Here is a 15,538-nt window from a genome sequence, read left to right on the forward strand (position 1 = left end):
ACTGCACCAGAGTAAGCTGGGGAAGCATGCACACCCTCTTGTTCTCTTCACACAGGAAATGCTAGCACAATAGTACACATATTTAAGGCCAACCGGCAGGCCATGGCAGTTTGAATTACCGACCCAAAGGTATGCTCAATTTGGCAAAGAATTTGAACACCAGGTACATGAGATATATGCCCTTTTGGCTGCATGATAAATGTTAAAAATCAATGTGCAGAAGCAGAAACTAAGGTTAAACACCCTCATGGGAACTGTGCAAAAGCAGATACTATAAATCATTAGAACAGACATCACAGAGGGGTTCAGTGTTTTTAGCCATCAGCTGCTCTGCCTAGCTTGTAAATGGGCAACACCACAAAACAGCTCATGTCAACTGGCTTCAGCACTAGCATGAAAGCTGCTGTGGCTGCCTCACTTTTCTCTAACGCTTTCTTCTTCTCTTTCTGCCCTTGGTGGCCTTGGCAAAGTGGGGACTGAAAATAACTTGTCACAGCTGACATTGTGCTTTCTCCTCTTAAAATCCTGAAGTGGCAGTGTTGGCTGTTTTGGATTCATCATCACAAAACATGAAAAAATGCCAAATAAGGCTTTCTCTTAAAAAGCTCATAGTCCAAATAGAATTACTAAATATTAAGCAAAACTTTAAACATTTCTTTAATGTGATTAAACTGTAGTAAACTTACAAAAATCTTCATATGCTTGACTACATTATCCTTCTTTGTATTGCTTAATTTTATAAACATATGAATCAAAAGGTGTATAAAGTTCTTTAAAATAACTACTGAACCTCTTGTTATTGTTATTAGGTCACCATATATTTATTTACTCAATGATTTTGTTTGGTCAATGATTTAGTGTCTATTTTACTTAGAAAATTAGGAATTTGTAAACAGAGTATTACTTAAATATACATCAATTAAATGATGTGATTTATATTCAAAGTTGCTTCCAAAGTTAAAAGTGGTTATGTATTAACAATAAATGTAAATGACAACCCTTATTCTATTAATATTTTTACATTATATATAATGTAATTGGATCATGTACCAGAAATGACATTGTTAGTTGTTCTAATAATTGGCCACCAAAGACAAAGTCGAAGCCAAAGCTGAATTGCAGATTTTGGCCTCATACAGACTGAACCCAAATGCTCACAAATACTGAATCTGAACACCTATGACCTTCTCTGGAAGCCATACTGTATTGCTGTATTCAGGCCATCCTTTGACCTCCATATGGCTCACAGGAAGTACACTTCCTTCCTGCTTCCTTCTCTTGTTCCCTCCCCACCCAGTTTCCATTAGCCCTCCTCAATTATGCCTCCTGCAGGAGACCCTCCTGATGACTACTATGCCATTCTCCAGTCCGACCTCCTGTCTTGGGATCCCACTCCAGAATGTCCAAAGACAAGAAATGTATGGCTGTCACACACTACTGACAATTAGTGGAGAATGCTCTGTACTTTCTCATGATTGTAGTTATACTCTACTTTAATTTCTAATATGGTAAATATTTTTGGCTAGAACTGACATAAGAATGTACTATTCAGGATCCTCAGTACTATTTCAGCTCAAAGGAGTTCTTACTCCAAAATGTTTGAGAGCATCTCATTAATCCTTCAGGGTATACACTGACTGTGTGACTACTCAATGTGTTACTGCTCATCTATATAATGACTCTGTGATAATTTACTACATATAAATAATTTTGCAGAGTAACAAAAATGGAAAGAAGGAAGGAAAGAAATGAGAGAGGATGGGATAAAAAACTAGGATCTGTACAAAATCAATAGGAGAGATTACATGAACTTCTACACACACATCAGCAGTTCTCTACATTGATTGGTGAATTTTAATGTCCTAGATGCTTAAAAAATCCATGTAACAAATATGAAACATTAATGGAAATTCATTCCAGTCCTAGGAAGATTTATAGACTAAATTTTTTTCTTAGTATTCCTCCACATTTCAGTTATGTGACCAAGAAGCATATTTGTCTGAAATTTTCCAAAATTTATCTTACCAAATATGTCATCTCATGGGCCATAAGAAAAATGTTGTACAAGATAACGGATTTTCATGGAGCTCACTGTAAAATGTTATATTCTTAAGATGCTGAAATTAGGGCCCGGCACTATGGCCTAGCAGCTAAAGTCCTCGCCTTGCGCATGCCGGGATCCCATATGGGCACCGGTTCTAATCCCAGCAGCTCCACTTCCCATCCAGCTCCCTGCCTGTGGCCTCGGAAAAGCAGTCAAAGATTTTCCAAAGCCTTGGGATCCTGTACCAGTGTGGGAGACCTGAAGGAAGTTCCTGGCTCCTGGCTTTGGATTGGCGCAGCTCCGCCATTGTGGTCACTTGCGGAGTGAATCATTGTATGGAAGATCTTCCTCTCTGTCTTTCCTCCTCTCTTCATATCTGACTTTGCAATAAAAATGAATAAATCTTTTTTAAAATGCTGAAATTAATTCTACCTTCAACTGTGGCTGGTCAACATTTGCTACATGATAATATTTGTATCAAAACTCCAATTTCTTTTTAAAGTGAATAGGTGTCTCTCATTACTGAAAAGACAAGCCATCTTTAACATATTTAATATGGGTAACAAAGAATTTAGCATATTATGGTTCATTCTGTAAATACCAACTTGAAACAAATAAAATTTGAATTCTCTAAATTTTGATCTTCAGCTTTTATTTCTGTTAACATAGGATAGTGGCTGAGAAATTAATCTGCTATGGTCACCTCACAAATTAAAGTATGTAACTCTTTACCTGAAACACTGAATTCTGTATGAGGTTTATAATTTTACTGACTTCAGGTTATTACAATGAGCACCCAAGCATTTCCAAATGTATATATCTTTGGTGTTAAATTGAAACAAGAGCTTCTTACAGAAATAGGCTCATTTATTTTTAAGATTTTGTCTTGTCAAAGAAAGCATTTGCCTAAATCCCTTTGGAATTGTATTCTCACTTTCATTTGACATATGCATTACATGATAATAACAAGATTACACTATTTACCCCAGAGTCTGAAAAATCAGTTGATGGCTCTGTTGAGCAATGTGCTCTCAGTACAAACTCAATTCCTCAGCTTAGAGAATACATAAAGTTCAGATGCCCATAACGTACTGAAGTCACAGCAAAGCAGTGTCTATACATTTCACATGAACACATAAGATACGCTAGACAGTCTCAATTCAGTACTTGATGTGTCATCAGACTTTGCAGACACTTCTTCAAAACTCCTGAAGGTAGACCAGGGATGCCATTTAGACAAATTATGATATATTTATTCAATATAGTTTCCTATAGTTACAGCAATATTTCACATTGTTTTGGATTCTGAACTATATAATTGGATTGGGAATGCAATAAACTAGACCACTTTTGGGAAAGCAAATTTACAAACTTTTAAAACAGAGATATACAGTACAATTGTTTTTAAATTGCTTTAATTAAGTACACATAAGCAATGGTAGAATTAAAAAAAGAAAGTATGGTCAGAGATTGTAACAAATGAAAAGTTAAATGCTGAAGTATCATCTCTACTAACAAAATAATCTAAAAATTCTAAAGTCTAAATTAAAGATATAAACTTTCTACGTTCCTCCTATTTTGTTGGCATTTCTGAGACCTTGTGTATTTGTTTCTGTGTGTTTTCTGAAGCAAATACATACCATATCTTTTAAATCAGGAGGACACCAAGAAAGCCCTACAGTTCCAAACTCTCCAAATGCTATAGGTGCTGCTTTTTCATGATTTCAGCTCCTGGGGATTTTATGGAATGACCAGTAGTCACTTTAGTTTAAAATGAAATAACAGCTGACTTCCTTAGTCTACAAATCCTTACAAAGATTTTAAAAGCTTTACACAACCGAAATGACTCTACATGTGTTAGGCAATAAAATTACAACCAAATAAACAAAAGCATGGAGAAAAATGAGTCTAGTGTAGAAATACTTCTGTGAATATCTCCATAAGGTAAAAACATGTGGGTGATTTTGGAAATTTCAAAATTTCTTCTATCTCATACTAATTCCAGAGGCATTATCTTAGATCAACACATGACATGGTAAGCCACACGGCCTCAAATAACTTCCTTACATCAGACAGTGGGCCAAAGTCTGTGTTCATACTGGATGTGCAAAAAATTCACCTCAGAAAATTGATTTGCTTTGTTGGTGGACAAGACTGGCAACAGGGCTAATCTGTGCAATATTTCTGAATAGCAATTTGCCAGTTCCACCTAGATTTGTAAATATCTCTTGATTCTGATTCAATAGAGAAATCACAGGCATACTCACAGACACAGTCACATGTGGAATAGCAAAAGAAAACAAAAGCAAAATCCACCTAAGTGTCTGCCAGTGCAGGATGGCTAGATAAATCAAGATAAATCACACAAATTACTCAGAAGCTACAATAAAGACCAAGATAAACATCCACATGCTAATATGAAAAGTATTTTTGAGATATATTTAGAGGATAAATCAATGTTCTTTTCTTTTGTACTTTCATATTTTTGTAAACAAAAAAGGGTGAATATCTGTGTGCACTCATTCAGCATTTTTTTCCTTTGAATGTTCCAGAAGCAATGGTAGCACGATTATGAGGTGGAAAAGGATTGGGATTGAGATTTGGAGAGCCAATTTCATTGATATGTTAGAGCTTAAAGAGAGATTCTTTCTCCAGCTAACACTCAGAAGAAATCCAATGGAGGTTTTTTGAGTTCAGGGCCATCTTTGACTCTTAAACTTGGGACAATACCAGCAGTGAGGTGCTAAGTTAACAAGGTGCTAGGAAACTCTGAATGTGAAGGAATAGAAATCCCTTATCCCAGCCCTCAGCATCTCCAGGAAGCCACTCACCCACCCATCCTCAACAGCTCTCCTCTCCCAGTCTTGCCTGCTGCTCTTATTCCTGGAAGAATTCTCCAGGCCTGCCTGTTTCAAAGGAATACTCCCGGCTTGCTTCATTTGTAGGAGGTGTTTGTTCGTACTGTGTATGACAAAGATGATCAGCAGTAGCACACCTCTAGAATAGCAACAGACAGTCCTCACCCCTTCCACTGCATCCAGACCTTTTGCCAGAGAGAATTAAGTGAAATATACAATGGACATACTACAAACACACCCTGCTTTTACAGTCGCCTGATTCTACTGAATGCCAAACGCACTTTTAGGGTAGGTATGCCCTGACTGCAACCCATATACAGGCGAGAACAAGTTGAAGAAACAGACAAAAATGCATTGGCTGGTTGTGAGTTCGTCCATGCACATATCCCGAGACAGCACCCTTTCGCACATGCTGGCTTCCTGTCCTCCTAGGAGGCCTTCAAACAGATCCCGCCCTGACTTTGCAACCTTCCCTGTTTCCACCCCTCCCCTCAGATTGCCCAAGGTACCTCAAAGTTTTTGCAGTCGTCCACGCCGTTCTCCACGCCATGGTAGCCAACAACCGGCGGCGGCTTCTTCTCCCCAGCATGCAGCATCTTCCTCAGGCTGCGCTTCATTGATCCCACCTGGGACACCACCTGGTACAGGTGTTCCTCACCTGAGAGTGCACCTGTGGGAGAAAGCAAGGTCAGTGGCGCCAACTGCTGGCTACCTGCGCGCAGGGTCCCCAAAGGAGCCTGATCTCTAAAGTCCTGCAAGGTGCCTAGGCTGAGAAACTCTGCCGCTTGCCAGGGAAAACTTCTCCCAAGAGGTTCGAGGGCTTGGACTACTTGCAAAGCAGGACGCTGTCGGAGTACAGGGAGGAGACAAACCAGGCGGCTCTTTTACAAAGGCAAGGGGGCGGTGACGGCATGACTGCCGGGCCTCGCCCCTTTGCGTGGACAGCACAGCAGCGAGTGGCTGACCGCCAGCTGCGGCCAGCAACTCCTGGAGCCTGTTAGATTTCAGTTACATTTCAGCCTATTACATTTCCAAGCACCAGGAGCCCCATCGTCCTGTCTTCCTACAGCCCTCTCCCTCTCTCTCTTTCTCTGTTGGGAGGGGGGAAAGGAGAGAGAGAGAACTGAGATTTTTAGTTATTTGTTTAACCATCGCAAGCTGTTAAGCTGTTCCCATCCTATCTTTTTTGGGGGTCCGCTTGATTAGGAAATAAAGCAAAACTTATGTTTCCAGATGTTTTGGAAAGATGGCTAAATCATAGGTCTGGCTTGAAGAAGCAAGATTGAGCCCTTTTAAATCTCAGGTCCTATCTATAGCTTGTGGGTAGCAGTATTGGTCCCACTCACCCTTTGGTGTTCAGGATTGGTTAATAGATATGACAAATAAAACATAAGCCATTGTTGATAGCTCTAAGCTTGTGTGCCCTTGGTTTTGTTTGAGGGACTTATCTCCAAAGACCTGGGCTGCGTTTGTGGATCGATAACACAGGTGTAAATTGTGTGGAAGGAAGCGTGTTGGTTCTCACTGCATGAGGCCAGGTCTACATTTATGTACAGATAACAGAGCTTCCAAAATGGCTGCCTCTGTGTTTAGGTCACAATGTTAGTGAGTAAAACAGAACAGAGCTGGCTTTTAGCCTATTGCTTAAGACATCACTTCCTATGTGGGGGTACCTGGGTTTGTTTCCCAGCTCCTGACCCCAGCTTCTTTAATAAAGACCCTGAGAGGCAGCAGTGATGGCTTTAGTAAATGGGCTCCTGGTACCCATTCGAGGGACCCGAGTTAAACATCCGTTGCAGGCATTTGTGAAGTAAAGAAGCCAATGAAAACTTTCTTACTATCACCCCGTAAAGTAAGCACCATTTTAAAAAGAAACAGAATCACCTAAAACTTCTTTCCGAACCACACTACTATACATGAGGCAGCCATTAGCTCTGGTAATCTTCCTTTGACAACTAATCTTTTAAGGCCCTAGATTATCACATTCACCTGGTTGTATCCAGCACAAGCCCAATATGGATCCAAGACCATACTGAGTCAGACTCTATAATAAAATTTGGGGACTGCGTTTGCGTGTGTAATATAGAGGTAAGTAAGATGGCCATGAATTGAGGAATTAAGTTCCCATCAGTTCTATCCTTTGATTGAATCATTGATCATCAGTGCTTAAACGCGGCTTGCTGAAACTCTGGTGAAGGACACAGATGTTCAGTTCCACCTCACTATTTGCACAGTTGTCCCACGTATATCCAGTTTAGGGGAGTACAGGGAAAGTGGCTGCAGACCTTGCTATGCTTGAGCTGAGTGGGTGACACAGAAAATGCTCCACTTCCCATCTGCCTCCCCTGCTTGTGACCTGAGAAAGCAGTGGAGCATGATTCCAAACCTTGGGACTCTACCCATATGAGAGACCCAGAGGAGACTCCTGGCTCCTGGCTCATGAATCCTGGTTTCAGATCAACTCAACTCTGGCCATTGCAGCCACTTATGGAGTGAACCAATGGGTGGAAGGTCTTTCTGTCTCTCTCCTTTTCCCTATTAACCTGCCTTTCCAAAAACTAAATAAATAAATAAATGAATAATAAATAAATCTGCATTTGACAAAAATGAAAAAAATATCCAATGAAAGAATTAGGGGATGAGTAAAAGAGAGTGACTTTCATTGAGCCCTTGCTCTATGCCAAGCATTTTGGGCACACCAGGCCTATGCTTTTACAACCTTTTCTTTACTTATTTGGCAGTTGGGGATGGGGAAGAGGAAGAGAGCGCACTCACTAGTATCTTCTGGTTCACCTTCCAAATGCCAGCAATCTCCTATATAGTGCCAGGCCATATCTGAAATCTCAACCGCTTGAAGGACTGCTGCGGAGAGGGACTCAGCTGCTTGAGCCATCGCCACTGCCTCCCAGGAGCCAGAAAGAAGCTGGATTTAGAAGCAGAGTCATAACTTGATCCAGTGCACTTGGATGTCAGACATGGGTATCCCAACCTGCAGATTACACATCCTGCTAGACATGTGCTTATTGTCCACCTTTTTAAAAGGAAGCGCCTTGTGGGAAGATTAAGAATTTGTTATTGTGAGTTTGACCAATTATAGCTGAAAAAGATCAGAAGACAGAGAATAAAGAGGAGTCTCAAATGGTTAATTTTTGGAAGTTGAAGCAGTGGCTGTGTCATGGTAACCAACATCTGACAGACACATATGTTGACCTTCAGAAGGGAACTCCAGCCATGAAGGTGGACTTGGAGGATAGTAACTTGAGGCCAGCAGTCCTCCTTTGTAAAATGCCCTGTTATCAGTGATCAACTTCTAATCTCTACAGAATGTTCTCTCCTTGCTCTGGCATCACATTTGCAAGGGAGGATTACTGTAATTATTCCTGGATGTTTGACACAATCCACTAGAATAACTGTTAAAGCTGGACCTTTTGTTTCTCTTTCTAGCAAGACATTGAATTATTAATTCAATTTAGTTTTGTAAAACTTTTGATTTTGTAATTTTACTTGTGCTAATTGTTAATAACTTGAGTTTTTAAGGTATTTGTCTATTTAATTATTGTTAATTTGTTCACATAAAGTTGTTCATAAGATTTCCTTACAATCCATTACATTTTCATGTTCTGTTATAGCATCTCCTTTGTTATTTCTGATTTTTATAACTTGTGTCATATTTCTTATGTTCTGCTATAGTATCTCTTGTCATTTCTGATTTTTATAACATGTGTCATATTTCTTATAAATATTGGTTTATCAATTTTCTTCATTTTCCAAAGAATCAACTTTCTATTTTACTGATTTATCTCCACTGTTGGTACTTTGGGTATCAGGTGTTTGCAATGATACTTCTTTCAGATTTTTTATTCTAATTACTTTGGGTTTGATTTGGTCTCTTTCTGAAGCTGAACATTAGGTTATCAGTGTTAGATATTTTTTCTTTATCTAGTATAATCATTAAAAGCTGCAAAATGCTTACAATGTTTTACATTAGCTGCATACCATAAAATTGTGGTTTATTCTTTGACTCAACAATTTACTTTTGGAAGTGTGTTGTTTAACTTGCCAGTATGTGAATTTTCTAAATTCCTTTTTGTTGTTGGTTTCCTGTCTAATCAGATTGCGGTCAGAAAATATACTTTGTATGCCATCAAGTCATGTAAATTTAAATGTAGACATGCTGAATTTTGTTTTATGTCTAGTGCATGATTCATCTTGGAAACTGTTTTATATACAATTGAAACAAATATAAATTCTGCTATTGTTTGATAAAGTTTTAGAATATGTATAGGTCTATTAACTTAAAGGTGCTCAAGGTTTTTATATTCTTAATGACTTACTATTTTGTTATTACCTACAGAGAGAGGAGTATTAAAACCTCCATTTACAGTGGTTCAAGGATCTGTTTCTTCTCACCTTTCTGTTAGATTTGCTTCCTGGGTGAGCTAGTGGTTTCTGTTCTTAGATACATGCATATGTGTAGTAGCTCATTCCATTTCTTCTTTCACTTCTATAAAGTTTTTTCGTCTTCATGAATATTTACTGATTTGAATCCTATTTTGTCTTATCTAAAAGCTCAGACCCCATATCTTTACTATTTATAAAGAAAATATCTTTTTATTTTTAATTGCTTTGTAACTTTAAGGTGACTTCTCATAAATTCAGTTATATCTTACTCTGTTATTAGTATGATAGTTTCCCCCATTTTGATTGCAGTATTCTGCCACTGAAACATTAATATTTATTGTAATTGATGTGGAGCTGATGTTTTGTCATTTTTATTTTGTTACATATCTTCTTCCATCACTGCGTTCCCTTCTTTGGCAGTCAATTTTTTTATCAGACTATTTAATTAATTGGAAGAATTTTTTAGATGATTTAAAGTAACTTTTAAAGTTTTGTTATTGGCAATGTGTAAGTTTCATTTGTTAAAATCCACTTCGGGCCAAAACATACTTAATTCCAATAAACTACAACAGCTGTCAAATATACACATTTCCAGTGTCCTCATCTTATGTTATTATTGCCATTGGGATGCATTTACACAGATATATTACATCTATGCATGATATACACTCTATATATAGTTATTGCTATACATTTTTTCATATTTTAAATGAAAAAGGGAAAATAGACACACAGAATTTTACATCTACTGATACATTTACCATTACTAGTGTTCCACATTTCTTCTCAAATATTTGACTTGCTTATGATGTTGTTTCCTTTCAATCCGCAGAATTTTATTTAGAATTTCTTGCAAGAGAGCTCTGTTTGAAAAAACATTAAAATATTCATTGAGATCATTTCTGTATGCTTGTGACCACCGACTTGTGTTCAGGGCTGCCCTGCCATTCTGCTCACTGTAAAAATCTAAGCTGTGACTTGCCTTCCTTTTCATAACTCTGTAGGTGTGCCCCTACCCACTTTGTGCTTCTCTAGCATTCTGGAGTTGTTCTAGCCTATTACTCAAAGTCTATCTTACCAACCTATTTTGGAATGAATCTCTCTTTACAAGCAAATTTATTTGTGTGTATTTTATATGGTTTCAGATAGGATGGAAAGGGATGTTAATATGCAATGAGATTCTACTAGTCACCAAACCATGTCCTGCATTGGATGACAACAGAGACGCAGAAGGAAAATTCTGCTTAATTTGCCTATGTGTCAAAGTAAATCAGACATACAACTCCACTGTGACAGCCACCTATGATATGCTTTTTTTTTATCAGGAAATGAGAGTAATACAGTACACCTTGCTGAAGAAAAAGCTTTACACATCTTAGAAGACCAAGTGATTCACAGACTATCCAAACTAACACCATTCTTGGGACCTCAAAAAATATGATCTAAGGTGATCAAGGCAACAATCAATAGAAATGTAGTCTGAAGAGATTGTTTCAAATATATTTTAAATCTAACGAAGTTACCCTCAAGATGAGAAAAATCTTATTGATTCAATTATGTCAGAGCAAATTGTGTTGTAAATTTAAGAATAAAATATGATATATAAAGTTATCTTACTTTTATTGCATAAACTGCATATTTTGTTAGAAACATAATCAGGTGGTAGGTTTTCCATTATAAAATTTTATTCCTAACTAACCTAAAACAACAGTAAAACTGACGAATACATTTTCTTGGTATCTGCAAAATACTGAATGAGAGACATGGAAAATTTCTCATAGATCCATTGTTAGTTCACAGGATTGAGAATTACAATTGAAGCCGTGTATTGATCATAAAACTCTTCTGTAGTACAATTTCAGCTGTTATGCATGTCATTTGTCCCCAGATCATTTTACGTTAGAAAGATTACAAAGCAAAACTCTTTAGTCTTGTCTATTTATGTTAGTAATTCTATTGTATTTGGAATTTTTTGAACACAGAGCTACTTTATATTATTAAATGAAAATATTTTATTGGGTTTCTTTTAAGTAGACAACACAATAATATAAGTAATTAAAGTCTGTTGTCAGTATGAAGAGACAGGTTTATTCAATTATTTCAAAGAAAAATTAATCCAGTCAATAAAGATAAAATCATTTTAGTTTTAATTTACATATCTCAATAATCAAATGATTTCAATAAAACTAGATTTATAATAAAGATTTTATCCGATACAATTCATGATGCAAGCTAATTCGTACTGACACTAAGTATCATCAAATATAAAATGAGAATGTGAACTCTTAGCAGTTGATCCCAAGCATAGAACAATTATACTTATAACATTTATCAATCCCTTGAATCATCTAATCTGAAGTGGATGCTCTGCCCTTTATGAAAATTAAACAAAATTGAACACAATTATGAATTTTATTCAAACTATTGAATAAAAATTAGACTTACCTTTATTAATAAAAAATGACATTCTATTTCAAATGCTTCACAAGCATAAATCACCAAAGAGAGAACTGTTCCTTTTCTCATGTTGTCAACAGATTGCAACCACTTTTATAGCCCCTATAATCATACAAGGGGTGGTTCATTCTAAGAGTCAATATTATGCCTCTTAATTAGACTGACTTTTATAAATGATAGGTAGCAACTACATATTCATAATTTGAGCTTAGAAATTTGATTACTACCTACTCAAAACAAATCACCTAATTTAATTAATGCTTGCAAGTTTTTATCATGTGTTATGAATTGTCTAAAAGGTAATATGTCAAGTAAGTCTACAGTAATAACTGTAGGTGATTATTTAACTTTCACAGAAAGCTAGATACCTTCCTCAATCAAATATACAATTTCTTATAAAAATAATAAGTAAAGGATTGCAACATTGGCAATAACTTGTTCAGATTTGTTATGTGCAAGTAAATTGGGGAAACACTGAGCTATCCAAGCAAAAAATTGTGTTTATCCCCTAGAGATTTGATCTGTAAAAAAAGTAACTTTCCAGAAAGAGTAATTAACAAATTACCTACTAAAATCTCTATGTTATCAAGTCAAAATAACTTTGGACATCACAGAAAGCATAATTGAAACCACCCTACTGACGAATTCTCAATTTTCTGTCACAATAGCATTTTTATTCACTCATTCAATTATAATTCAGAAATATTTATACAAACATAAATACATAGTAGTGCATTAGACTCTTCCATGGATCTGTCAGTTTAATAAGAAATGAAGAAAACAGCCAGATGTGCAGAATACATTACAACGACCAATGATAGGAGTAAGATTTGGTATATCTATTACACAAAGTTCAAAACAAATATTCTGAATTAACCAGAAAACTTTCTTCAAAAGGTGTTTCAGAGACCACTCTTGCTACTCTACAGTGACCTTACCATCTTTGGTTCATGGATTCCCATGTTTTTACATTTAATTGTGTTGAGTCTGGAAGAGGAAAGAGCAAAGAAAGATCTAGGAACTTTGTTCACATCTGTTGTCATCACATAACTGTAATATCTACATGAAAGTGTGGAAAGTATAGTGCCAAGGTAGAAAAAGAAACCATGTGTATAAGTTATGCGCGCTACAGGCACTATACACGTATTGTCATTAGGGAAGACTACAGTAAGAAAGTTTGTGCTTAATTATATCTAATGTGTAATAGTTAACAAGTACAAAATTGGAATTGTAAAGGAAGATTAATGAGAGCAAGACCATTGTAGGCAAAAGGAGGAACATGTACAAATTATGAAAGTGATAAAAGATGATGAATTTTAGGAATTTTAATGTAGAGTCCCATTCAAGAGTGGAAGGAGAGGAGCAAGTAATGCAGGACCACGATGCTTCTTACTCGTTTTTCTCTTGTAGTGTTTAGAATGCCTTAGCTTTGTAGCAGATGATGTAATCAGTTTAAAGGGTAGATCAGTAAACTCAATAAAGGTGGCCACAAGGTCAGAAGGGATGGAATTTGTTCACTGTGATAATGAACATGAAGAGTAACTTAATTCACCAGACATGCAGGATAAATTCACTATTAAAGCTAAAGGACAAATTAAGAGTATTATGAGTTCTCCTGACCTCCTGGAGATTGCAGATTAAGGAGAAAATGAGGTGTGTTCAGAGAAGGTGAGAATTAAAGACTGTCATCAGCAACCCATCTAGTTGAGAATTTTTAAGTGATAGGAAAGAGTAACTTAAAAATCTGCCAAAAAAGGTGAAAAAATTGAGCCTAAAATTAACTTTTTAATGAAGAAACTTGAATCTCACTGAAGACCTTATGAAGACCACCCTTAAAATTTAAATATACTGCTACTAAAATACAAGAATTTAAATAACATTGGGAATAGCAGAATATCACAATTTTTCAAATGTTTATGATTAATGAAAGAATACTGATATGGTTCCTCTTTGTGTGCACTCATTATAGACATTTGAATACAATTCTTCCATGTTCAAGAAAAAGACAAACTGTAGACCATCATACAGAACATTACAAAAGTTGGTCCACTTCCCCAGAAAACCCATGGCTAAATTATTTGGCTGTGTATAGCAGATCCTACTTATGTTCTGCTAGACTAGACTTTTACATACCAAGAGAACAAAAGATTAGGTTATGACACGTAAATTAAAATAAAACTGAAATTTGACTCCCAAACTTGTGCTAGACAGCTTTATGATTTTAAGTTGGTTATTGAATTTCTTTAAATTTCTAATCCCTTTAGCCCAAAATGGGAATAATAAAAGCATTATAATTAAGTTTGTTAAAAACAAATCAGACAACTTGTAAGAAAATGCCTATTGTATTATCAAATGCTACAGGTTTTTTTTTTTTTTTTGCTGGACTCTTAGAAGCAGCAGCATTATAAAACACTCATTTATTATACTAATAGTATTTTCAGTAATCTGAGAAAGCATTAGAAGAACAGTTCAAGACAGATCACTTATGAACCTTTCAGGTGGAGAAACATTGTATCCTGCATTCTTCTACAGCCAAATGTGTTTTATTTTGGCTCAATTTTTGGGTAAATGACTATAGAGTAATTTTTAATTGAGTTACAGTAATAAAACAGCAAATACTGCTTTCTGCTTTCTTAGAACTCTATTACAGAGTCATGAAGATTTTTACAGTAATTAGTGGATACTGACTAGTTACACTTATTGAATGAGCACAATAATCCTGTCTTTACTTACATGCTTTGTGTTTATCACCTAACTGAATTCTCACAACTTCTGTAGCAACTCCTTTATTCTCCCCATCACACAGAAAAAAAAAAACTAAGCCATGGCATGCTGGAATAATTTGCCAAACGGCAATCCACACATCTTTAAAATGTTGTTAGAGATAGAGGTTCTATAGCATTTTTGGTTGCAGATTCTGGTGTTTAACTATGTCCATGTTTCAACCAATTGCCTCACTCTCCCAACTGCAATACTAACGTAATCTTGTTTTCATTTGTAAACATAGATCCTTGATAGTCTGATTCATCCTGAGTATGCTCAACAAATGCTTCCAGACAAGCCGGTGGTCCAAGAAGAAATCCTTCCGGATACAAATATCCTGTTGTGGCTAAAGAAAATGAAACAAAACAAAATTACTCACTTGTTCACTAAAGCTGAAAACTTATCCAAATTAAAGTTAATATTGGTTAAGTTGTTTATTGCCCTCATTAGGAAATTCTAAGCACAGACCCAGGGAAGTTACTGGTTAATTTCTACTAAAGACCAAAGTAAGGTCCCAATTATCATAATCACTCTGCTTTCAATAAATAGTGCTTCGCTGTTGTTGAGACTATTGAGAGGTGTGCTTTCAGGAGTCAAACAGTGGTGGAAAGGCATTTGGGAGAAAAGAAATAACTCAAGCAAAGGATGGAGGGAGGGAAAGAGTGATCATTTATCATCCTCTTAGAGCATAAAGCCAAGAGGTGAGTGGTTGAATAGGTAAGTAAAAGCAAGATTGTTAAAGACTTTCTCTTTGGTCTTGCAGATCGTGTAGGATAACAAAAATATGTAAGACTGAAGTTGGTTCTTAAAAAAAATCATTCCATATTTTGCATGTAGGTTGCTTTATATCAGAGAGACTATACGATATTTGTCCTTTTAGGATTGACTTATTTCACTTACAGTATGCATCTCTACTCCTGAATAGGAAGAGGAATCCCAATGAAAACTGCTAAATATATCGTGACAATAGAATACCATTGTCTATACCCACAATGCCAGGATACATTTAAATAAC

General features: G+C 36.3%; 1 protein-coding gene across 1 annotated transcript in view; it reads right to left on the reverse strand.

Annotated features, from left to right (window-relative positions):
- TRPA1 (transient receptor potential cation channel subfamily A member 1) overlaps window positions 1-5,683 on the reverse strand; it is a 70,203-nt gene extending 64,520 nt beyond the window's left edge. Inside the window, exon 1 of the mRNA XM_004588111.2 lies at window positions 5,412-5,683. Within this exon, the coding sequence (XP_004588168.2) occupies window positions 5,412-5,519 (108 nt within the window). The 5' untranslated portion in view covers window positions 5,520-5,683. The remainder of the gene's footprint in view (window positions 1-5,411) is intronic.
- Between the last annotated feature and the right edge of the window lie 9,855 nt (window positions 5,684-15,538).

This window comes from Ochotona princeps, chromosome 9 (genome assembly GCF_030435755.1).
Source record: "Ochotona princeps isolate mOchPri1 chromosome 9, mOchPri1.hap1, whole genome shotgun sequence".
NCBI lineage: Eukaryota > Metazoa > Chordata > Mammalia > Lagomorpha > Ochotonidae > Ochotona > Ochotona princeps.